General features: G+C 42.8%; 3 protein-coding genes across 6 annotated transcripts in view; 1 reads left to right on the top strand and 2 right to left on the bottom strand.

Moving 5' to 3' along the window:
* On the bottom strand, positions 1 to 5,448 carry itgb1bp1 (integrin beta 1 binding protein 1). 3 transcript variants are annotated; one of them, XM_066674235.1, is made up of 7 exons: positions 5,313 to 5,448; positions 3,285 to 3,411; positions 2,596 to 2,674; positions 2,374 to 2,504; positions 2,038 to 2,130; positions 818 to 967; positions 1 to 659 (listed from the first exon to the last, which is right to left on the bottom strand). In XM_066674235.1, exons 2-7 carry the CDS (start codon positions 3,354 to 3,356, stop codon positions 588 to 590), a joined length of 597 nt encoding a protein of 198 aa, XP_066530332.1. In that variant the 5' UTR covers positions 3,357 to 3,411; positions 5,313 to 5,448; the 3' UTR covers positions 1 to 587. The 3 variants fall into 3 exon arrangements, with proteins under 3 accessions (XP_066530332.1, XP_066530322.1, XP_066530340.1); XM_066674225.1 differs by lacking the exon at positions 5,313 to 5,448 and adding an exon at positions 3,970 to 3,994 and having other exon boundaries at positions 2,596 to 2,702; XM_066674243.1 differs by lacking the exons at positions 3,285 to 3,411; positions 5,313 to 5,448 and adding an exon at positions 3,044 to 3,118.
* The window catches only part of adam17a (ADAM metallopeptidase domain 17a), a 27,325-nt gene continuing 6,288 nt past the window's right edge, over positions 3,288 to 24,324 (bottom strand). The window contains exons 10-20 of one of the 2 annotated variants that reach the window (XM_066674190.1): positions 24,212 to 24,303; positions 23,292 to 23,444; positions 21,321 to 21,520; positions 20,465 to 20,568; positions 20,007 to 20,141; positions 19,328 to 19,455; positions 19,036 to 19,114; positions 18,813 to 18,901; positions 15,133 to 15,189; positions 11,810 to 12,238; positions 3,288 to 3,411 (exon numbers count right to left, since the gene is read on the bottom strand). In XM_066674190.1, the coding sequence (XP_066530287.1) occupies positions 11,825 to 12,238; positions 15,133 to 15,189; positions 18,813 to 18,901; positions 19,036 to 19,114; positions 19,328 to 19,455; positions 20,007 to 20,141; positions 20,465 to 20,568; positions 21,321 to 21,520; positions 23,292 to 23,444; positions 24,212 to 24,303 (1,451 nt within the window). In that variant the 3' untranslated portion in view covers positions 3,288 to 3,411; positions 11,810 to 11,824. Of the gene's footprint in view, positions 3,412 to 11,809; positions 12,239 to 14,847; positions 14,988 to 15,132; positions 15,190 to 18,812; positions 18,902 to 19,035; positions 19,115 to 19,327; positions 19,456 to 20,006; positions 20,142 to 20,464; positions 20,569 to 21,320; positions 21,521 to 23,291; positions 23,445 to 24,211; positions 24,304 to 24,324 lie in introns of those variants that run through there. The other variant, XM_066674198.1, reaches the window with a different exon arrangement.
* iah1 (isoamyl acetate hydrolyzing esterase 1 (putative)) lies at positions 7,626 to 9,679 on the top strand. The gene is made up of 6 exons (XM_066674213.1): positions 7,626 to 7,792; positions 7,870 to 7,922; positions 7,997 to 8,145; positions 8,280 to 8,441; positions 8,522 to 8,643; positions 8,867 to 9,679. The coding sequence occupies exons 1-6, from the start codon at positions 7,730 to 7,732 to the stop codon at positions 9,038 to 9,040; spliced, it is 723 nt and encodes a 240-aa protein (XP_066530310.1). The 5' UTR covers positions 7,626 to 7,729; the 3' UTR covers positions 9,041 to 9,679.

The raw sequence follows: 24,324 nt of genomic DNA on the forward strand, positions 1-24,324 counted from the left end.
TGATTTTATTGTACCATGTTAACTGGCCCGATCCCATCTGGACCAGGAGGGGGCGGTGTGCTTCAAACGACACAATTTCAAACAGTGCAGTAGGGAACTTGAATTTACAGCATCGTTGATCAACGTATCTTTGTGCTCCTCTGTACTCTCTGTAATTACTGTACCTCCGATAACATTAATCCCATGAGGTGTTCAGGAAACTGCAGCATTCCCAGGCCGCTCAGCTCAGTGTATATTTACATTAAATAAGATTAAATTAGGTTACAAAAATAGAGGCCGCCCAAACGTGGTCAGCAGAGCTTTGGATGATGGAGGCAGTGATGCGAGAAGTAGAGGAAACTGATTAAGACAGTTATGAATAATGTAAACACTGCTCTTCTCAGTACAAGTTGCTCCTTATACACTGATCCCAGAGCAGGGGTACCTGGTCGCAACCTCTGGTCAGAGTGAAAGAGGCAACGTCTACTGAAACCGTAAACACTAGCCAGGGCTTCTAGAGCTTTGAGGGACTGTGTTGAGAAATTCCTGGCCTTCAAAAAGAGCGAAAGATAAAGAGCCAGAGACATGGAGAAAGACAGTAAAGGGCCTCAGGGTTTCTCTGAAGCCAGGGCACAGTCGAAAGAAGCTGACAGCACTTTACAGATGGCCTGCGCCTGCTCCTGTAGTGTTAAAAAATTAAAAACAATAAGTTAGTAACACACTGTAAAGTACTACACATACTATATACAGTTTGTATAAATAGAAAGTATATTTTTACAACTAGCACTTTCAGTGCTTGACCCCCTGGTGAACTACAATGTGTGGTGCACATTCTCACCGCGCTGCTGCACTGATAGATCCAAATGCTGCATTCCTGCTGCTTGGCGTCTGTGGTACTAAGCGCGAGGAGGTTCTTCCCTGCGCCCAAACCATCGTCATAACACAACATCCGCACGATCAAGTAGAGGGGATGGCGGTGCAACACTTCCTGATGGGCAAAACCATGTCAAACATGACCTCTGCACATAACAATCCATTATAAATTAATGTTTAACATAATAAATAAAACGCATCCAGTGCTTCCAGGTGACCCACCAGGACCATGATCAGGATGAAGAATTTACAAATGATATTTAATTATTTGATAAATGTTGACTAACATCGCTGAATTGCTATTAACTGTCGCCAAATTGCTATTCACGGATTTGATCATAATTTGACGCGTCAAACTATCGTTATGCCACTAAAAAAATAAATAAATAAATAATAATATCCAGACAAGGCATGTTTTGATATTGTGTGACATTTTATGGTAATTATTAATGACTTATAAAACTTATGAACTAGATAAGTGAGGTTGTGCAGTATCCTACTTCTACACTGCAATGTATTATTATTATTATACTGTGAGGAGTGTGGCGTGTTCTCCCTGTGTCTGTTTCCTCCGGGTGACTGTCTGTGAGAAGTTGGTGTGTTCACGTGGGTTTCCTCTGGGTGCTCCAGTTTCCTCCCACAGTCCAAAAACACACGTTGGTAGGTGGATTGGTGACTCAAAAGTGTCCGTAGTGTGTGAGTGGATGTGCGAGTGCGTGTTGCCCTGTGAAGGACTGGCGCCCCCTCCGGGGTGTATTCCCGCCTTCCCAATGATTCCAGGTAGGCTCTGGACCCACTGCGACCCTGAACTGGATAAACGCTTACAGATAATGAATGAATGAGTGAATTATTATTATAGAATAACTCCTAACTAAACAGCCAGTGGCCATTTAAAATCAATGCATTTGTTTTGTGTTGTTCAGAGCTGACTTAGTTTGTATTTATAAAGTTTTGGTTCCTTAACAGGGCACGCCTTGGGATACTACAAATGTGAGCTGTGTTCACATGCACATAAATGTAATATTAACCAAACATACCTGAGAAGTACTGAATATTATATTACAGTTCTGTAAGATGGTAAACTTAAACACTTCATATAAAAATACCCTGACTGCTCATCACACTGTCCTGATATTCTAAACAGAGCAGACCCGAGAATGAACCAAACACTAGAATGAGACTCACACATTGGTCCAAGGACGCAACTTTGACTCCATACTTGGACACACCCAGGATCATCTCCTCCTCTCCGGGCACGAACGGCAACTTTCCGTCTTGCTACGGAGAGGATGGAACAGAGGTACAAGAAACACGGCTGGTTAGTAATTGGCTTAAACATGCAATGGAGATCAACAAGTAGCAGTGTGCAGCAGGCCTCATAAAATGGTCAAAGCTCACTACATAAGCATTTCCTGTGAATAACTGTGTTTTATTCAAACAGTTTTCATCTAGGGCCGACCTGCCGAACGTACACTAACTGACTGGCTCCGGTCATGCCCAAAGGAACAGACCAACAGTTACCTGAGCTGCATCAATATAACTGATGAGGTCCAGAGGCTCCTGGAGAGACCTGCTCATCTCAAACTGCAGCTTCTCAATAGCTCCCACATATTTCACCCTGAACTCAGCACACGTCTCAGACGCACTGTTACCTACAGAGACAACATGAAGACAATGTTATTAAAAAATTATTTATGAGGCATTTTAAATACTTAATTGCATAAGGGGCATGCGGAAGCTCACCTGAGCTCTTTGTAGAGTCCGTATCGAGGCTGGCGACTGTGCTGGACCTAGACAGACCTCCCAGACTGGAATCTACAGACTTCACAAGACGGGGGAAAGATGAGCCTCTTTACACAGAGGAGAAATTGTTGATTTTACCTTTTAATTCGCTCTTTTCACTTACAACGAATGAACACTGTCAGGTTGTGCCTAATTTAGAAAATGATACAGGTTTTGTAGAGTGAGTTATGATATTGGAGACATGTCGATATCAGCATATAATAGCTTAGAAAACTGTCTGGAGCAGAAGGTATGTGTGGTATTGTGCAGTAGTTCATGCCAAGTGATGGCCATCTCTGCCATTCCATCTCCTGCCCACTGTTAACATCATGACACATATTTAAACACTCTAAAAGAGGACAGAACGGAGAACTGCAAAAGCTCTTAGCCCTTTTACCAAATTACTGACCATCTCTTTTGGCCCGTAGTAGAGACGTAGACCCAGCACTGAGCACCATGTCTTTTGAGCTTATAAAGCCCTCTGCCCAGGTGTGGGACATTGAGCCTGATTAGCTCTGGGGTTGTCGTAATGTCTCCCTCTGGTGGTCAGAGATGGCCCAGCACCAGAGCCAACAATTACAGTCTGGACATCAAATACCACTGCAGCCAATTGTTTACCGTGTCTGGATTCACCGATCTAAGGCCCTCACCTTGCTCTTGGTGCTGACCTCACTGCTCTGGGAGCTGCTGCTGCTGTGGCGCTTCTTGACTTTGCGGAACATTCTTCACCATGACGCCGGCGCTCCAGGCCTCCAGCTTGCTGGCAGATGGCAGGATCTAAAGAGAGGTGAACAACCCTTTGTGAAAGAAGACTCCTAAGCATGCCCTGAGCTTTCATGTAAACAGATCACTTTTCAGTCTGACTTCAGTCAAATGAACAGTTTGCAGTGTTGTTATCTCCTCCTCTGTACCGCTGAACACAATATAAGTGTTATTAACAACTGAGGTAACATATTTCATTAATAATTAGGTTCAAATATGAATAAAATAAAGCACTGTCTGTGCTAATGTTACATAAGTAGCCTGCAGGGGTTACAGCTGGAGAGTGTTAAATGGAGGGCATGATGTAAGTGCTATAAATGATGCAAGTACTCAGTCTCCATAACTAGGTGTCAATTCACAAACTCAACCACTCCCATCACAAACAGCTTCAAACCTGGATATATTATTAGACATTTTATTTACATCCTGTTAGCAATTAGTAAATCAAATGTTAGAGAATTAAAACAAATAGACTCTGGACTAAATTATAAATTAGGACTGCAACAATCATTCATTCATTCATTATCTGTAAGCGCTTATCCAGTTCAGGGTCACGGTGGGTCCAGCGCATACCTGGAATCATTGGGCGCAAGGCGGGAATACACCCTGGAGGGGGCACCAGTCCTTCACAGGGCAACACACACACTCACACCGACGGACACTTTTTTTGAGTCGCCAATCCACCTACCAACATGTGTTTTTGGACCGTAGGAGGAAACCAGAGCATCCAGAGGAAACCCATGCAGACACAGGGAGAACACGGTAAACAATCAGTCCAGTCAATTCATTATAACCAGAGGATGGCCTACCAGTCTCCCTACCTACCTACCTCATGACCCACCCACATGCACATGCTTAAAAAAAAAAAAAAAAAAAGTGCTCTTTCTCCAATGCTTGCTCTCATGGACTCCTCCAGCTGTAACCTGGCAATGCACATTCATGTTTTTATTTTAGGGGCGTGGCTTTGGGAGGACTGGCTGAAGAGATTTGGTGGGCTGGAATGTTTTTGGTTGGATAGTTTCAAACACTACACTTTACCTAAAAATGAGTTAAAAGTGATGACCTAATCCAGACTTAACTGTCTGTTATTTGTTGTACGTAGGAAATACGCCCTATATAATTAAAAAGGAATTATGGACTAAAAACACCACTGAGAATGATTTGTTTGAGAATTCATGCCTTCATTTTGTTTTGTTTTCCTTCAGCTGTGTTCTCTCACTACAATTAACCGCCATCCAACTACTGAGAATCTGATAAACATATCCTGAATAACCACTAATGATCAATACATATACATTCACCCCCCAACAGAACTGTTATCTGTTAATATCTCGTCTATATTTTTCAGCTCCAAGAACACATTTCAAACACCCTGCCTTTAAAGACAATGTACATTTCCACAACACCCGCCCACCTTCAAGATACGTCATTTGGAGGGTGCTTTCTTAGTTTTTAAATCGGAAAATCGACCCATACAAAACGAATGAGGCACCAACAGAGGTTTAGAGCATGTTTACAGCAGATACAGAATTAGTTAATGTCTCATTCTGGTCAAAATGTCAATTTAAAACTTTACAAACAAACAGGAGAAAAAAGTACAAGCGTAGTTTCAAAAAGAAACGTCCCACCGACACCCTTCGGAAATCTGAGTAACAACTTTCACAGCACCGCGGAGCCCACTTTCTGTTTCTATGTTTTTCTTTCTTCCTCTCAGACTCATCTCTTTTTGCTTTAAAGCTCAACCCGTCCTCACACTTCGTTAACGTACAACTTTTCGGTGGAAGTAACGGGAAGCCGTTGCTAGGATAAACACGGAGCCCCACCCACGGAGAGCGTCAACAGTTCAGCCGCACAAAGCTCGCTCAGAGGCGGTGGTTTTCCGCCCGGAGCTCGGTGAACTCTCGAAGTTTCCGTACCTCCAGGTCAGAGAGACCAGCTTTTCAGACACGGACACAGCAGCAGCAGGTCACTCGCTACAGCAGACACCGCACTGCCCCAGTCTGTGTGTGTGTGTGTGTGTGTGTTTTGGAGAGACTTGCGGTGACACTTCACTTCCTTTAGTGCTCCACCCAGCAGCGCTTAAAGGAGCCGCAGCCGCTTACTTCACACCGACCTGAAGTTAACCCTATTTTTACATTCCAGCTGTGTAATTCTGTGTTAACATTTAACATTTAACGTAGAAACGATATAATAAAACCCGGGCACGATATATTAATGCGTATAAATGTTTTAATAAGGCATGGGAACGACTTAGATAATTGTGTGAGGGAACAATGACAGTAAGGCCGCAAGACTAAATATCTCATTTTATATCAGTATTATTAAGTTGTTCCTTTCTTTTAAAGGAACACTACGTAATATATTTGCCTTAAAATTACAGCTTCCAAATCGTTGTGATGTTTCAGTGACCTAAATAGAGCTTCTGTTGTTGCTGATCTGGGCTCAGCAGCACTGGAGAAATTGCACTCTGTAACTTTTGGAGGGATTGATTTAATTAATTAATTCATTCATTGTCTGTAACCACATATCCAGTTCAGGGTCACAGTGGCTCCGGAGCCTACCTGGAATCATTGGACACGAGTAAAACACCCTGGAGGGGGCGCCAGTCCTTCAGAGGGTGACACACACTCACACATTCAGTCACACACTCACAGCTATGGAATTCACCTACCACTGCCTGTTTTTGGACTGTGCTGTTGTTGTGTGACTGTAACTCTACCAATACAGTTTAAAAATGCATTACACTGGGGGAGCCCCATTAGCAAATAAATAAATAAAAATGTTATCTAGTGTTCTTATAAATTTGCCCCTGAACAAAATAACCATTTTCGTTCTAGTGCTATATTAAGTGGCCCCCTCTTTTTCAAGTCATCCCCATGCGTTCTTAAGTCTTTCCCATGCATTATTAAGTAATTACCATGTCGTTTCCATTCAGGCATTATTAAATTGTATTATGAATGAATACCCTTATTTTTATACGGTTCACACACCTCATTAAGTTGTTTCCATGCATAATTAAATACTCCCCTCCTTTTACACTCGTCATTGAGAATTATTAAATCGTCTAATGCCTTGGCGAATTATTTCCCGACTTTTCAAGTTTTTCCCACGCATTATTAAGTAATTATTATGCATTAAGTACTTTTCATGACATATAAAGTCATTACCTCGGTTGTTCCCCTGCATCATTAGGCTATTTCCCATGCTTTAAAGGCTAAGCACCACTTAATGGACCTCCATGAATATTTCACATTATTTTAGTTGCTTACGTATATAAGTATGAATTAAAGTGAAAATAGCATGATTAATTTGCTTTGAAACTGACAATTTTATTAAATTGACGGAAAAACCCGAGCTCGCTACGGAAATTCTTGAACGCAACCGTGACGTCACAGTTGGACAACAGCTGAACAACGCCGCGGTAAAACACCGTTATGACTGACTGTTATGACAGTATCTAGCTGATAGCTAAATAACCAACATTATTCATGACAATAGCCTAGCAATAAGCTAAACTCAAATTTAGAGGTACCGTTATTCTTGTAAATGTGAATTCATCCGACACTATAAACCTCCGTAATGCAGCTACGTAGCCGAGTATAATCTGAGACACCGAGTTTAGCGAGTCAAGCTAACGTTAACTAACACCAACTAAAACAGGCGAAGTGAGTGTCCTTACCCTGTTTACCTCCATGTTACAGAGGCTCTTGAACACCTTTCGTTGGTGTCCTTACATGCCCATATTGTTGGAAAAGCGCCAGTGAAATGATTCATCATTTTGCATTAAATTATGTGCAACTTCTAGAGTTGTTGTCCACCATCTACGTCACAGGGAAGACGCCTATTAGAGTTTCCGAACACCGTTGGGGGGGGGGGGCAACGGTCTTTTAAACCTTATTCCTTGAATTAGTAAGAAATAACATGTTTTCTGACTATCAATAAACACAAGTTATGAACTCAAATTCCACTGTATTTATTTATTTGACACTCTCATAGAGCTGGTGCTTAGCCTTTAATAGGTCTCACCCTTTGTAAAGTTTTTTTCTTTTGTTTAAAGTTGTTCTCATGCTTTCAAGTCATTCCCTCTTTTTTTAAATTCTTTCCAATATTGTAAACCCCAAATTTTATTTAATTTTTCCCAAACCTTCTTAAATATTTCCCTCCATGTTTTAATAAGTCGCCCGCATTCATTTATTTTGAAGGGGTTGTAAACAGGGCTCTTCATCCTGGAGTTTAATTCAGCTCTATCCTCCTCGCCGCAGGCGGCGCTGGCGAGCGGCCCATAAACCGTGCTGAAAGAGGGAAAACACTTTTGAACGGTTTTATTTTCACAATGTCGAAAGTGAAGAACATCATTTGGCCTCAGGTTTTTCTCTTCGGAGACTCCATTACTCAGGTGGGTGCATCCTGTGCTTTCTCCCCGCAGTCCGTGCTGTGTTTCCCTGTTAAAGCGCCGTGTTGTGTCTGTTTCAGTACTCTTTCCAAGCGGGCGGCTGGGGCTCAGAGATAGCGAACAGACTGGCGAGGTGAGAGCGCTTTAACGACAATCTACGGCTCATTTACTGCTTCTGTTTGCTAAAATACTCCTTCATTCTGTCAGAAAATGTGACGTGGTGAACAGGGGTCTATCAGGGTACAACACACGGTGGGCAAAGTTGGTTCTCCCCCGCCTCCTCCCACCCTCTCTCTCTAACACAACCCCAGCAGCTGTTACACTCTTCTTCGGGGCCAACGACTACTCCCTTCAAGGCAAGACACTTCTCACTTTCAAACGTAACCACAGAGTTAAAAAGAGAGTAGTACAAATTTAAGTTCCTGTTCTGAATGTTGCAGTTATGCGACATTTACTCTGAATTCATTCTGCAAATCCACCCCTCCCTCAGATAAGAACCCACAACAGCATGTTCCCTGCGAGGAATACACAGACAATTTAAAAGACATGGTTAAATACCTGAACTCAGCTGGAGTCTCTAATGACAAGATTATCTTCATCACCCCTCCACCTCTTCATGAGGAGTCATGGGAGAAAGAGTGCATCCTGAAAGGTCGGTCTCTCGCCCTCTCATTTCTCTGTTGTAAATGCAAACGTTTATCTTTCAAATAAACTTTGCTTCACGTTCAACAGGCTGCTGTCTGAACCGTCTGAACACTGTGGCTGGTCAGTATGCTCAGGCCTGTGTCCAGACTGCAGGCCAGTGTGGGGTGGATGTGCTGGACCTCTGGTCTCTGATGCAGAAGGATGGACAGGTATCACAGATGAACTACAATAATACACGGATAAAAAGAATTAACTATCCTCCAGTTTGAGGATTCTGAACCAGAGATAATATACCATAGTTTAAGTAAACGCAGGTTGATGCTGAGGCCACAGAGCGCCCACATTCTTCTTGGATCTAGCTTTCACATTAGCGCTGTCTGTCTAATACATGCTTTTGTTTTCATTGCTATAAACAAATTTCTGTTCTCACAGGATTTCACAATCTACCTCTCCGATGGCTTGCACCTTTCTGTGAAAGGCAACCAGTTTGTGGCCGAGCACCTGTGGGGATTACTGGAGAGTCGAGTGGGTGACCTGCCTTTTATCCTGCCTTACTGGGCAGACGTGGACAATAAGAACCCAGAATACAGCTTGCTGTGTGACTAGATTCGTAGGAATACCTGATAAGTCACAGAAGGTCCTAACTGCACAAGCCTGCATCAGGACTAATGGGGATTAGTTAGCCTTGGTGTGTACAAACAGGCTCTTTATCATTGCCTGGAGGGTATTGGATAAACCTCTCTGGCGACTTTTATAAATGGAACTATGGAAGGAATGTCGAGGAGCATAGTGATGCCTTTTTGAGAGCTGTATTGATGATGTTAGTCATTTGCAAACATCCCCCCCAGCTTTGGACTGTCGTCTTCCCTGCCATCGCTTTCTGTAACGTAACGAGGACCGCAGGAATAGATTTAAGGATTTTGTCAATTTAATTAAAATATATAACTGCTGTGAGGAGTTTGGTGTGTTCTCCCTGTGTCTGCGTGGGTTTCCTCCCATGCTCCAAAAACACACGTTGGTAGGTGGATTGGCGACTCAAGTGTCCCTAGGCGTGACTGTGTGTGTGTTGCCGTGTGAAGGACTGGCGCCCTCTCCAGGGTGTATTCCCGCCTTGCGCCCAATGATTCCAGGTAGGCTCTGGACCCACCGCTATCCTGAACTGGATAAGGGCTACAGAAAATGATTGAATGAATGTATAACTGTCAGACTCTGATCTTAATAAATACATTATTATTTTTTGCTACTAATGGTTTGGTGCAGAAAGTTTATTTGTTGAAATAATTTCACCTTACATACAAGGCATGTGAAAAACACATCTGAAAACAGTTATATAATAGTGCCCCATTAAACTTTCAACAGTTCAGGTTAGATATGTTTTAAAACCTCTGGTGTACTGTAGATTTAGTATAGCAGAAACATTAGTATTATGGCACATAACGCTACCGACTTTATAACATGGGAGTCACCAAGCCATAAAGCTGTATGCTTGAGTTACAGTTACACCCATAAAAAACAGAAGATATCTTTGCATATAGAACAGAAAACAATATATAAAATACAGTACAAATGGACAACACAAAAGGCACAGTCCAAATATTATAGCTGCATAACTACACATGAAATCATTAACAAACAATTCCATCATATGGTTTTATGCAAATTTTTATGAAAAAAAAAAAGAATAATAAAAATTTTATTTAGATTTATCATTAATAGTGCTTCTTCATTGATTCACAACTAACCTGCTCTTTAAAAACGGTTTAGGGCCATGACAGACCAGCCTTAAGATTCTGAAATAAAGCAAGTTAAGACCAAAAAAACGCTCACATGCTCTGTAACACTTTCCCTGATGATATGCTCCTGTCAGACTGCACTAATACTATTCAACAGTGTTTCCTTTAAGCATTCCAGTTCCGTAAAGTCCTTTTAATAATAATAATAATAATAATAATCTAGGAGACAGTAACAAGATCTGCCTTACCACAGCAGAGACAGAGGAAGGCCAGGGAGGGTTTGAAGGACACCTCATAGCTGATACACATGGACAGGATATGCTCTTCATGCTTCCAGTCTAAAACTGCATTTCATATGTGAGTGGTACTTGAGACTGCTGCCATTAAATTCCTGTAGAAATCTGACATTTGAAATATGCCTTAAACTAGAAAAATAAAAGCATCCAGCAAAAATTCTATAAACAGAGATAAAAGGCTGGATTCACAGACGATTCAGAGTCCGATCCAGTGCTGGGCTGATACTGTAGATGGTCATTAGTCATGACTTGGCTTAATATGGGGAAAGCTGACTGAAGAGATCACGGTCATCATAAATACGTCCACAGAAGCACAAAACGACATGGTTACATCTCTAGGTAGTGGTGTACGAGTTCACAGCAACGACGGGATTCACTGGTTCACACTGGGTCGTGGTCCCTGTCAGTTATATTCCAGTGTGTGAAGAGATAAAACTTATCTTATTATTAGTTTCAATATCTGCATAAGATTTACAAGGCACTAATTTATACTAGCCTCCTGTTTCAGGTCCGTCAGACATCAATAATTAAACATCCAGATCTGCAGTCTCTTGTATACATCTATAATTTAAAAACAAGTGAGCTTTAGAGACAGCACAGGTAACACAATATTCAGCAGTTGCTTCACACATACACTGTTGAAGCTGGGTTATCTACAACAAGCCTCCATTTTGTGTTGTGTATAAACATAAATACTTGTGTGTGTATGCGTTAGTACAGTTGAACGCAAAGGTTTGGATGTCCATTGTCAAATAGCATGCTCCATGGCTGTTTCATCAGCTGGATTTAAAGGAGATGTTCATGATTCTGAGGAACTGCTGCTTTCTCTGGTTTGTTCACATTCAGAAGTTCTGCATCATTTAAAGGTGGAAGAGTACGTTTGAGGGGAAAAAAACAACTACTTGTACATGACTGAAGTGTAGCTTCTCTAAGTGCTTGAATTACCACAAACATTTGTAACTCAAATTGCTAAGTTTTGTAGTCGTTTCGGTCTGGGTTTACTTTCATGCTGTTAGTGCTCTTATGAATTTATGTCTGTTCCACCTTAAGTAATCTGAAACAGCAAGTAAATAATACACACCTATGGAGCAAAAATAGCGCAATATCCTCATATAGGTTCCTGCTTTTCAACGTTTGAAAGTCTCTTCATTGCCTAAGCACCTCAAGATGCAGCCTCTCTCCCATGAGCCAAGACAGAGAAAGCCTAGCATGTCGGACAGAGACGCTTAGATTTTTTTTAAAACCCTGTTTACTGACACTGGGCCTTCATAATTTTATTAAAAATGTTTTTTTTATTTTTAATTAGAATCTTGAACGACCCAAAAACAAAAACAGGTTGTTCAAACCTTTGCATCCGACACTCAGCACTCCGTCTCTTTGCTGTCAACGCGGGCTTGTCTCTGCAGCCGTCTCTTGTCCTGGCGGTTTGATGGTGACTGTTCGGTGAGGTCCTCGAAGGACTTGGTTGCTGAAGAACTTTGGGGGAACTCTCCCAGATCGTCCCGGGGAGAGTCCCCGTTGGGGTCCTCGGCGATGGTGTCCATTCGCGGCGGATCCGCTCTGGGTTCTGCGGAGGCCGGGGGCTGGCCGTGGGCTGCTGCTGCTACTACTGCTGCTACGAGAGGGGCTTGTGCCTGAGAGGCGTGGCTGCTGCCGCTGGGATGGCCGTGCTGGGGGTGCAGGGAGTGCTGGGGCCGGCTGGCTGAATGGGAAGACAGAGGGGCCTTGACGAAGCGCATGGGAGCCCCCTCCTGAACGCTGAGCATCTCCATGTTCTGAGATCAAGCCGGAAAATACAGATTACAGAGAAGGGTTGTCAAAGTAATGTTCCACAAAATGTACAAGTATAAGAAACAATAGGATTCCAGGGTTTGGAAGAAGTGGAAATGTGTACAAAGGCATGGGTCATCAAAACGAATGACGAACAAATGAGTAACACTGACATTCAATGTGTTGTGCTTCATGACTAGTGAGGAAACATTTATAAATGAATAAACAAATCTACATCATGAACAACTTGACTATGAAACAATAAAAGTGGAATCCATCTTAAAACTTTAGCACAGCTGTTTGCCCCCAGGGTTCAGTATTTGACAGTAACTCTAGAAAATACTGTTTTCATGTGTCATCTGAACCAGAGAACATGCCAGAACAAACCCTGGTCCTGGAGCACCCTTTCCTTCACATTTCAGTGTTTCCCCTCCTACAACATCCCCTACTTGAGCTCAAGTGGTGCTTTCTAAATTAAGTTACATCAGGGGCTATTCCACAAAGCACAAATTATCCATACAATTAAACCAAAATTTAAGCCTGTACAAGAGAGAAAGAGCAGAGGGACAATCCTACTAAGCCTGCCTGCTTTGTGGAACATCCCCAGGTGAAGTTTGATAGAAAACCCCCAAAATGCAAAGAGCACAAATCCTCCAGGACCTGGTGGTTGTGAACCACTTATTTACAGTGTCTAAACATCTACACAATCACACCAGCCATCTACATCTTCGGGACCAGGGATGAGCACATAACCATGCGGCAGGAAGCATCCATGGCATGTGTTATATTTGTAATCGAAAGCTGTGCATGCAAAATACTGTACAATGACGACAAATTTAAATTCACACTGGACCCACGACTGCCACGACCTTGACTAGGGCTGGGTATCGTTTGAAAATATTTGGTACTGGTACGGATTTAAAACTTCCAATCCGATATAGATACCGAAATGATACTTTTTCCCAATACATTTTCTGTAACTATGACAAACTACAGAAAATATCTCGATGTCATGAATTAACATTGCTGTACATTAAGTATCTCTATATTGTCATGCATCTTTTTAATATTGATTTGTCTGTACATCAAACCTGTCAGATCTGAAGTTAGAAGCAATAAGTAAAAATAAGTATACAGTGGAACCTCTACCTACAAACTTGATCCGTTCCGTGACCCGGTTCGTAAGTGGAAAAGTTCGTTTCTCGAGTCAATTTTCCCCATTTAAAATAATGGAAAAGCAATTAATGCGTTCCAGCCCCCACCCCGAAAGTCACCCTTTTTGCACTGATTTATGTTTACAACACTCTCAAATTAGTAAAAAAAAAAATACTTGTAGCATTACTAACAATAAAACAGAAATACAGTGGAACAGTAATAAAAAAGAAATAAAAAAAATTTAAGTGGTTACACATCGCTAACTTGAAGACGTGACGACTGGCTGGAGGAGTAACACAGGCACTGGCTGTATGACGGGAGGTAGGGGGTGGGTAGAATAACGGAGAGTAGGTGGGTGAATGTGGAACGAATTTCGATGTCTGCTATTTACACTAAATGCTAAATTGCTAAAACTACAATTTGCTAATCTTAAAAGCTCACTCAAGTCTGGGCGCGCTGGGAGACTCTCCTATTGGGGTCAGTGGCCATTTCCAGCCACTGGCTCGGCGGAGGCTCCGGTTAGTTTCTAGAGTCATGGTTCATTGGTGGAGGCAAAAAATATTCAAATGCCCTGTTCGTATCTTGGATAGTTCGTTAGTATAGGCGTTCGTTAGTAGAGGTTCCACTGTACTTAATATTTCAATATCCTATAATTATATTGGGAAAAGTCGATGAATGAATGAATGAACGAAAGAAAAAAAATTGTTTACTTTTGTTCTGTTTTTGTTTGTGCGTCACTTTACACCAGCAAGAATATTTTGTGTGTTGTTCCTCAATAGGTTACTGAAGTTTGGATTGAAGGTTGGACATGGAATGGCTTATTTACTTTTAAAACTCATGAGGAAAATCTTACTGTAACAACTTGTTTCCAAATGAAAATTATACAATTCCACAAATGAAGACCACACGAGACTGACGAACGGTGAGGGGCTAAAGGGACAGAGCTACGTTAAATGAATCGGCCGTGCTGAGGAAGGCTCCCGTTCTCGAGCTGTATCCTTTTTTTATGCTGTATGTCTGTGCTTCAGGGAGACAGTAGCTTTTATTTATTAGAAGTAAGGTTAATTAACCATACAGAGCTTAAGGGAGTGATCCAGCAAGTGTGCATGGGGTTTTGGATGAGAGAACTTTCTGGAATACATGCATGTACTTGTTTTATGCAAAAGTAACAAAAATAGGCACCAATTTCTTTTAGACTTGTTCTTTGTAACACCAAGAGGTTTTGGTCAGTGCCTTTATGGTACCCAGCCCTACCCTTCACTGACACCAACTGCACAAAACTGACTAGAACCGTGCCTCTGCATTCGATAAGCTATCGTTTAACCACAACTGGCCAACCAGTGTGCAGCCACCCAACACAATTCTGCCACCCCATGCGACAGCATACACTCTGGAGCAGGGAGGCAGGAAGGTGAGGCCATGTGTCACACACACATATACACACACACACTCACCTGAGGCTTTACTACAAACTTCCACCACCATCTGCTGCAGTTCCACGAGGCCCAGAGCAAACAGTGGAGCCACAGGTCAAATCTTCAGCCAAGCTCACCCAACAATATCTGTTAACCCTCCTGAAAAGGCCAGTGCTAATTGCAGCTATGTATGAAATGTTTCAGACATGCACTGGGTTAATGTGCTAGTTTGCTCTTTCATTACAATGTTAATGGCTCTGGTCTCTGGAAGGATAGAGCATGCATGATGTGAATAGGGTTCTAGTTAATGAGGTTCAAGGTTGACTTACACTGGGATAAATTAGAGACTTGGAATTTTCCTCATACTGTCTGTCCAGCTTCTTGTCCTGGAAACAAACACAGAATCAAATCCAAATCAAGTCCAGGTTTGTTTGTGCGCATGCGCGAAAAGTGCGTGCAGCCTTTACGGTAGCTCCCGTTTGTGTATTCGTTTTTTCTTTTTAACTATAGTTTTATCTTAACAATATCTATTTATTTTTACAAGGTAACTTAGCGAAGTTCTGCCCTCTCGAATCATGCTAGTAGAGAGAGTTTTGGTCAGTTTTTTCGCTGTGAAAGTTCTACTTTCATGGTGCACCGCGGCGCAGGAGCATGGTCCCTTTGTTTACACCCGGGATCAGCTGATCGCGCTGAAGCCGGCCGGCATGGAGATCAGGGCCGCGAACATCCCAGACGAGCTCTGGAGACGGACGCACAGGGGATGTAGAGGAGGAACGAACCAGCGCTCGGGGAAATCGAGGGCAAAAAGACGGAGGCTTATGGAGAAAAAGGGATATAAGCCGCGTCTTCCCACCGTCGTCATGGGCAACGTTAGATCGCTGGCTAATAAAATGGACGAGCTAACAGCGTTAGCCATGAGTCAGAAGGAGTATCGGCAGTGTAGTTTAATGTGCTTCTCGGAGACATGGCTACACCAGGACATTCCAGATGATAATGTTTCAATCGCTGGCTTTCAGACTGTTCGGGCCGATCGGAACCGCACCGAGAGCGGTAAGCGTAAAGGGGGAGGGCTGGCTGTGTTGGTTAACAACCGCTGGTGCTCTCCTAGTCACATTACCATCAAGGAGCGTATCTGTTGTCCGGACATTGAGCTGTTGGCTGTTGGACTCAGGCCATATTATTTGCCGAGGGAATTTTCCCATGTTGTTGTGGTCGCTGTGTACATCCCCCCCTCTGCCAACCCGACGTCGGCGTGTGACGTCATTCACTCCACCATAGCGCGTCTCCAAACTCAACACCCGACTGCCTTCATTGCCATATCAGGTGACTTTAACCATGTCACTATGGCCAGGACATTACCAAACTTCACTCAGTATGTGGACTGTCCTACCAGAGAGGAGAGAACATTAGACCTGATGTATGCTAATGTTAAGGAGGTATACAGCTGCTCCCCCCTCCCCCCTCTGGGTGGATCTGACCATAACTTGGTCAACCTTAGTTCAAAGTATGTGCCTCAGGTGAAGAGTCAGCCCGTGACCATGAGGACAGTGAGGAGATGGTCAGAGGAGACTTCTGAAGTACTGCAGGACTGCTTTGAGACCACAGACTGGACAGCACTCTATGAGCCTCATGGAGAGGACATTGACGGGCTCACAGAGTGCATCACAGATTACATCAACTTCTGTGTAGAATCCACTGTCCCAACCAGGACTGTTAAATGTTACCCAAACAACAAGCCGTGGGTAACAAAAGACATTAAAGCACTCCTCAATAAGAAGAAGAGGGCTTTCAGAGCTGGAGACCGGGAGGAGGTGAGAACGATTCAGAGGGAACTGAAGAGATCCATCAGGGAGGCTAAGGAAAGATACAGGAGGAAGCTGGAGTGGAAACTCCAGCAGAACAACATGAGGGAGGTCTGGAGTGGTATGAGGACCATCTCTGGCTTAAGGTCCAGCAATAATAGGGGAGTAGTGGGCAGTGTGGACAGGGCCAACGAGTTAAATTTGTTTTTTAACAGATTTGACACTGTGAGCCCTGACTCCTCTGCTGTCGGGCCTCAACAGCCCACTCCACTCCCCCTCCCCCCCTCCTGTGATAGTCCACGTCACACCTCCTGTGATAGTCCACGTCACACCTCCTCTCCTCCCCCACCAGGGACCTCTACAGTGAATCTCACAGCTGACCAGGTGAGAAGACAGCTACAGAGACTCCACACGAACAAGGCTGCAGGCCCTGATGGTGTTCCCCCCAGGGTGCTTAAAGCCTGTGCCACCCAACTTTGTGGAGTCCTGCAACATGTCTTCAACATGAGCCTGAGTCTCCAGAGGGTCCCGGTGATGTGGAAGACGTCTTGCATTGTTCCTGTGCCAAAGACTCCGCGGCCCAGTGACATCAAGGACTACAGGCCGGTGGCACTGACGTCCCACATCATGAAGACCATGGAGAGACTTTGTCCTGGATCACCTCCGGCCCATGGTCCAGCCACTTCTAGACCCCCTCCAGTTCGCCTACCAGCCTCGTCTGGGGGTTGAGGATGCCATCATCTACCTGTTGAACCGAGCGTATGCTCACCTGGATAAGCCAGGCGGCACTGTGAGGGTCATGTTTTTTGACTTCTCCAGTGCGTTTAACACCATTCAGCCTGCTCTTCTGGGTGACAAGATGAATGCGATGCAGGTAGACGCCCCCCTCGTGTCCTGGATTGTTGACTACCTGACTGGCAGACCACAGTATGTACGTCTGCAGCACTGTGTGTCAGACAGAGTGGTCAGCAATACTGGAGCCCCGCAGGGAACTGTCCTCTCTCCCTTCCTCTTCACCCTCTACACCACTGATTTCAACTACTGCACAGAGACTTGCCACCTCCAGAATTTTTCTGATGACTCTGCACTTGTTGGATGTATCAGCAGGGGTGATGAGGATGAGTACAGGGAGACGGTGAACGACTTTGTTGCGTGGTGTGAGCTGAACCATCTGCAGCTCAACGTGACAAAGACAAAGGAGCTGGTGGTGGACCTGAGGAGGGACAAAACGCTGGTGACCCCTGTGTCCATCAGGGGGGTCAATGTGGACATTGTGGAGGACTATAAATATCTTGGCGTACACATTGACAATAAACTGGACTGGGCTAAGAACACTGACGCCCTTTACAAGAAGGGCCAAAGTCGTCTCTATTTTCTGAGGCGTCTGAGGTCCTTCAACATCTGCAGAACTATGCTGAGGATTTTTTATGAGTCAGTTGTGGCCAGTGCCATCCTTTATGCTGTTGCATGTTGGGGCAGCGGGTTAAGGGTGGCAGATGCCAACAGACTTAATAAATTGATCCGTAGAGCCAGTGAGGTTGTGGGGGTAGAGCTGGACTCGCTGACGGCAGTGTCTGAGAGGAGGGTGCTGTCTAAACTGCAGGCTATCATGGATAATGGCTCCCACCCTCTTTATCATATGGTAATGAGACACAGGAGCACGTTCAGTGCAAGACTCATTCAGCCAAAATGCACTACAGAGCGCCACAGGAGGTCATTCCTACCAGTGGCTACCAGACTTTATAACTCCACACTTAAAGCACGACACCTTTCACATGTACAGTAATTACAATAGAACAAATTTTTTAATTATGAGTGTAACAACTCAAATGTGCAATACTCATACTGCTGTATACAGTATATCCGTATTTATTATTATAGATGTGTACATATTTGTAAAAAATTCCTTTTGTGTTAAATTTTTATTAGAGTGTTTATTCTTTTACAACTGGCTGCTACTGTAATAACTGCAATTTCCCCCTGGGATCAATAAAGTATTTCTGATTCTGATTCTGATTCTGATCACATAGTCATACACAATTAGCAGTGAAATGCTTTCTTAAAAAATAAACAGAATAATTTAAAGATATAGCAATTAATATAGCTTCGAGAAATATACAGAAATTGAAGTTGTTGTCCCCCCCCACAAAAGTCTCTATATTTTAAACAGCTTTAGCAACTTTCCAAAACTGATAATGAGCGCTTACCACACAGTGCACCAAAATACTCAACGGGATCCAGAAGAGAAGAGAGAACACCACCACTGAACCCACTATGTTGTCAGCCAGGAACTTCCCTGAGAATTTAAAAGCAGACAGTCAGCCATATACATATGTACTGATACATATGTATCAGTGAAGCAGCCTGGACTAAGAATAACGTCCAATGGAAGGTAGCCATTGGTTCAGCATTCTGTGAAATCAACTTTACCAAATGTGTTGATGTCCAGTTTGTCGATAAAGTCCCACAACCTTTCAACGACATCTTGAACTTGCTTCATGCATTTTCCCTACAACAGACATCAACAAGAAACCCATCATAATCTTATCTACAAACCTCTGAGGTCATGCGTAACTTATTAAGGTCTTATCCAGGTTTTTGTGAGTATTACAGGCCGAAGATGGGCTCCCTTAACCTGCAGCACACCGAGTGTTGAAGTGCCAGGATTCAATCAAACTATATTACCTAATATCACAGAATGAAATAAAAAGAAGGCACTCACATGGCCATCGCAGAAGCCCACCGTGCACGGCTTCCCTTTGCGCAGGTAAATGAAGTCTCCTTTCTGAGTAACAGGCATGCACACACCAGTCGAGTCCTTACAGCACACTTTACATGAATTGTCTGTGTCTGGATGCAAAGAAAAATTTGAGGTCAGTGCATATCCCACTGTTTGGAGTTTCACAACTAAGAGCTACATGATTGATGCTAATAGTTTTAAAGGGGACATGTTATAAACATCCCTTTTTCAGTGCATGTTCACAGTACACAGACTGTCCTGCCACATTGTCTGAGTCTCTCCAATCACAGTCCTGGACACTTGTTTATGTGAGAGCGCAAAGAAGAGGTTAAATGAAGCAAAACATACATAACCTGTGCGGACAAATAAGGGCACAAATGGAGAAAATAAGAATGGAGAATTAAGAAAACAAGCAAAAATGGCTAAAAAAACAGAAGCTCAAGCTCATTATCATATAAAGGAACAGGAGCTGAAACCAGCCGTTCTCAACAGAGCTGTTTACACAGGAGGAGAACACTAATGTGGGGTGTAACCCTTGTGGTGTTTTGTTCAAAACAGATCAGAGGTGATTTACTGACAGTGTTTCATTTTAGAAAGTAAGAAAATATTGATTTATTGTTTATACAGTTTTTATTGTTCAGGGCCATTTGCAGATACTCACTGTTGCAAGCACATGAGAGACCTCTATGATTGGCCTCACAAAAAGGCATACACTTGCCCTTGCTACACACTCCTTTGTCTACACACTCCGTGCCATCAGGTAAGTTACCTGGAGTTGGACAGTCACTGCTCATGCCTAGGGAGGAAATATTTCTTCATTAAGTCTGTAAAACTCTCTTCAATTCACATTCACTTCCCTATAAATATGTATAATCTTTACAAATGTATTTGTTTATGTAGGTATAACAGCGATAAATTTTATTTAGTAAAACTATGCAAGTAATACCACAGTCATGTGACATCCTAGACTGGTCAAACACACTGCTGTGAATGGACTGTCCCCAAGAACAGTGGAAACAGCAGTGTTTTACATGCCATTGGCTACTACGAAACAGTTAAATACAAAATCATATGATCCTATTTTGCTGTGAGAAACCTAGCATTGGTGTGCCAGCTCACCTGTACACTTGGACATAGCTTTACAGGTGGCGTTGATGGACTCCTGACAGATCTTCCCTTGCTCCTGAAATCTGCAGTTGTTGCAGCAGGGGCTGTTCCTGTCACTGAGGTGTGAATACAAACAAAACACAGCTCACAGGTCTGAGTAATAAATAATGCAACAGCTGTCATACCTTTAAGACATGTACATATTCCAGTTCTTCTGTAAATGCAAGCATCCGAGTTTCAACAAAAGTTTACATGGATCCTGATTGGGATCCAAGTAGTGGGAGTTAGATTGTGAAAAAATTTTGCCTGTGAAAAGAAAAGAAGGTGGCGGTTGTTTCTCGTGTGCCTCGGGTTCTGGCCCCGAGGTTGATTTGCCGAACTGTGGAACAAAGAAGGAGAGCGCGTCTTTGCGTGTGAACCCTTACATGGAGAATTAGCACTTGGCTGAGGGGGCCTTGGAACACTTCAAGTGGACATTAATTTATTGTTAAGCGGGCTATTTACTTTACTTTTCATGAACACCAAGCAAGAATAATAATATAGTACCTTTAATTCGGTAGGTTGTGCTTTGGTGCAGACAGCACAGTAAAAATAAACGGTATTCGTCTAAATTAAAAGTTCAGCAAAATTTAACCAATAGTTATTAATAAAGAAGGAACTGCACGCAGGTCACTTAACAAACATAAAAGATAAGAAATTAAGTGAATAATAATAATTACATAAAGTTTGTTCACGAGTTCCAAATCTCGAGTCCGAGCTGAGTCTGAGTCATTTGAATACGAGTCCCCAATCGAGTCTGAAGTCACTGTTTGAACGACTTAAGTCCGACTCGAGTCCCCATCTCTGTTGCTTACACTACCCAGCATACCTGCACTCCGCATTCCTTTGGAACTTGCAGCTGGACGTGCAGCAGAGGTCGTCATTGAGATGGAGAAGCCCAGGGTCACACTCCTCCCCCTCCTCTACCCGAGAGTTGCCACACAATTTGCTGGTTCTCACCTTGAAGCACATCTGAGCCTTGACTCTCAGGGTTTTACTGACCGAGGTCTTACTGCAGCTAGAGAACCGCTGGAAAACAGAGGCAAGAAAAAACAAGTGAAAATCCACAGCACTAGAAAACTATGGATTTAAATTAGTCTGAGCAGTAATAATTCCGAACCCTTTCCAAATCTCTCCTCATGGCTGTCCAGTATTATTCGAGGTTATCATCCAATACTTCTACTGTTCTACTGTTAATGAATACTTCATTACGTTAAATCTGACTCATACTAACTACAAAAATTTCTTTGCTAAGTCAATGAAACCTCTTTTGCATGCTGTTTCCTGGACACACAGACCATGAAAAAAAGTACAGATGCAAATAGGTTATGGTGGGACCTGTATCTCACAGAACTACTTCCTGTTATGTAATTACAGTTGTGCTCATAAGTTTACATACCCTGCCATCATCTGTGATTTTTCTGACAATATAAATGATAATACAACAATTTATTATAAAACAAATGTGTTTGTCCTTTTTAAATCATAATAACCATCCTAATGACCTGTGTATTGCCTCCTTTAACATCAAATGGTAGCTTTAAATCTGTTGTGGATCAGACACTTTATTTCCTCAGATGTTAAAACTGCCCATTCTTATTGACAAAATGCCTCCAGTTCCTGTACATTCTTGGGCTGTCTTGCATAAACTGCATGTTTGAGACCTCCCCAAAGGTGGCCACTCCAGAACCTTCAGTTTTTCCTGTTGTAGCCAATGACAGGTCGACTTGGCCTTGTGTTTTGGGTCATTGTTATATTGGAACATTGAAGTGCGTCCCATGCGTAGCTTCCTGGCTGATGAGTGCAAAGTTTCCTGCAGTATTGTCTGATAAAATGCTGCATTCGTCCTGCCATCAATTTGGACCAAGTTCCCTGTAGCTGTGTAGCTCACCAAAACATCAGCAATCCACCTCTGTGTTTCACAGTAGGAATAGTGTGCTTTTCATCATAGGCCTTTGCTGACTTCCTCCAAATGTAAAAGTTCAGTTTTGTTCTCATCACTCCAAATTTTGTTCCAGAAAAATTTCCGAGCTGCTTTGTGACACTGGCATAGAAAGGGCTTTCTTCTGGTGACTTAATGCAGCTTTTTTCTTCAAGTGCATCCTAATTGTGCGTCTTGAATCAGCAGCACCAATTTTTTTCAGAGTGAACTGTACTTTATTTGTGAGTTTTGCTTTGCATCCCGAACAATTTTCCTGGCAGTTGTCAGTAGCTGAAGTTTTTGTTGGCCTATCTGACCTTGGCCTCGATTTCAACAGAATCCCTCATTAATTAGAGTTTGAACACGGTTGACTGGCAATCTCAGCTCCTTGGATATGTTTTTATATCCTTTTCCTGAGGTTCAACTATCTTTTCTTGCAGATCCTTTGATAATACTTTTGCTTTTCCCGTGGGTCATAATCCAACAGCGTCAGTGACAGTAGTGGAGGAAACATGCAGTCTGTCAGGAGCCCAGTAACTCAGATGAGGATGGTTACCTTCAATAGCAATTTAAACCTGCGTGTTCGTACTCATGCCTAAACTTCCAGGGTATGTAAACGTTTGATCCAGGTCACTTGGGTAGTTTCTGTTGTCATTATGATTTAAAAAGGACAAACACAACTGTTTAATAAAAACAGCTTCACCCAACCACTAACAATGAAAGAAAAAAAAAAGTTGTATTATCATTCGTATTCTCTGAAATAAGGCCAAAGGAATCACAAATTCTGTTAAGGCATGTAAACTTATCAGCACAACTGTATATTGGAAATAAACCTTTGAGATCACGAGAGAGAGAAAGAGAGAGAAAACAGATGGATACCTTGTTATTGACATGGTCTCCACTAACAGCAATGGGGTACATAACATACTTTCCCCCGATGTCATCACTTGGGGCACAGTCTGCTATGTTGTCAGGGTCATGCTCTGCTCCAAAGTTGTGTCCAAGCTCATGTGTGGTCACTAGGTCTGCTTCCTAAAAATTAATATTCAAAATTCAGCCACATCATCTTTTAACAACATTCAAATAAGTGTTGTCAAAGTTAACTCCGTCCCGCGGTGTCCTGACTAGCTGCCACTTCTGACATGTCATATGATTGTCCACTGTTAAAAGTGTGATTTCTCTCCGATTGTGATTGTGTGCACTTCTGAAGTGTAATAAACGCAGCTGTAAATAGATGTTCCTAGATGTTTTATTGGAGTTAGAAAAGGATATTCTGAACAAAACAAAAATGAACAGGAACGTAATGAACATATCGAACAGACCCAGCTTTGACCACTCCAAACGTTGCTCTGAGTAAGCACTGGCACTCACACAGAACAAACACAGCACCTCCAGGAAGAAAGAAAGCTGTGTGCAACATGTCTACAGTGAGCATGGAGCACACAGTGCACTCTGATTCTATTCTGATTTATTCCAGTCTATAGAGTGAACATGCACCCACTGGGACTCCTCTATCAGCAGATTAACACCAGGAGAAAAATGGTCACTCGAGTGCTACTGGAAAGAGCCTACAAATATTTTAACACACCACTCATTTTAAACACTGCTCATGCATTTTCCCCACCTGGCTTCCCACACACTGACCCAATAAAAAACAGGGAACAAAACTACATTACTCTGGTCATGCTGTATATTAATAACGTACCACCTTTACTTTGCATACAATTCAAATGAGCTGCTTTTTAAAACTGTCAGGTGGCTAATTTATGCTAACGTGTGAAAAACTGCTGCACACAAACCTTGGTGAGAATAGTCTTCCCATAATTCTTAGTGCTGGTTAACCCTGTGTTCAGGTAGCTGGGTTTCTTGGCCGACTGGGACGGATAATAAGCTGTGACAGGAAAATAAAACA

This window comes from Hoplias malabaricus, chromosome 1, assembly GCF_029633855.1.
Source record: "Hoplias malabaricus isolate fHopMal1 chromosome 1, fHopMal1.hap1, whole genome shotgun sequence".
NCBI classification, from domain to species: domain Eukaryota; kingdom Metazoa; phylum Chordata; class Actinopteri; order Characiformes; family Erythrinidae; genus Hoplias; species Hoplias malabaricus.

Bases quoted from the DNA above. Each gene is read 5' to 3' on its own strand.
- itgb1bp1 (XM_066674225.1), bottom strand. The intron at 2,505-2,595 runs GTGAGCTTCCGC...TTGTCTCTGTAG, and splicing joins GGACTCTACAAAGAGCTCAG to GTAACAGTGCGTCTGAGACG. The intron at 2,131-2,373 runs GTAACTGTTGGT...TCCTCTCCGTAG, and splicing joins GTTATATTGATGCAGCTCAG to CAAGACGGAAAGTTGCCGTT.
- iah1 (XM_066674213.1), top strand. From the start codon at position 7,730: ATGTCGAAAGTGAAGAACATCATTTGGCCTCAGGTTTTTCTCTTCGGA. The intron at 7,793-7,869 runs GTGGGTGCATCC...TGTCTGTTTCAG, and splicing joins TCGGAGACTCCATTACTCAG to TACTCTTTCCAAGCGGGCGG. The intron at 7,923-7,996 runs GTGAGAGCGCTT...TCATTCTGTCAG, and splicing joins ATAGCGAACAGACTGGCGAG to AAAATGTGACGTGGTGAACA.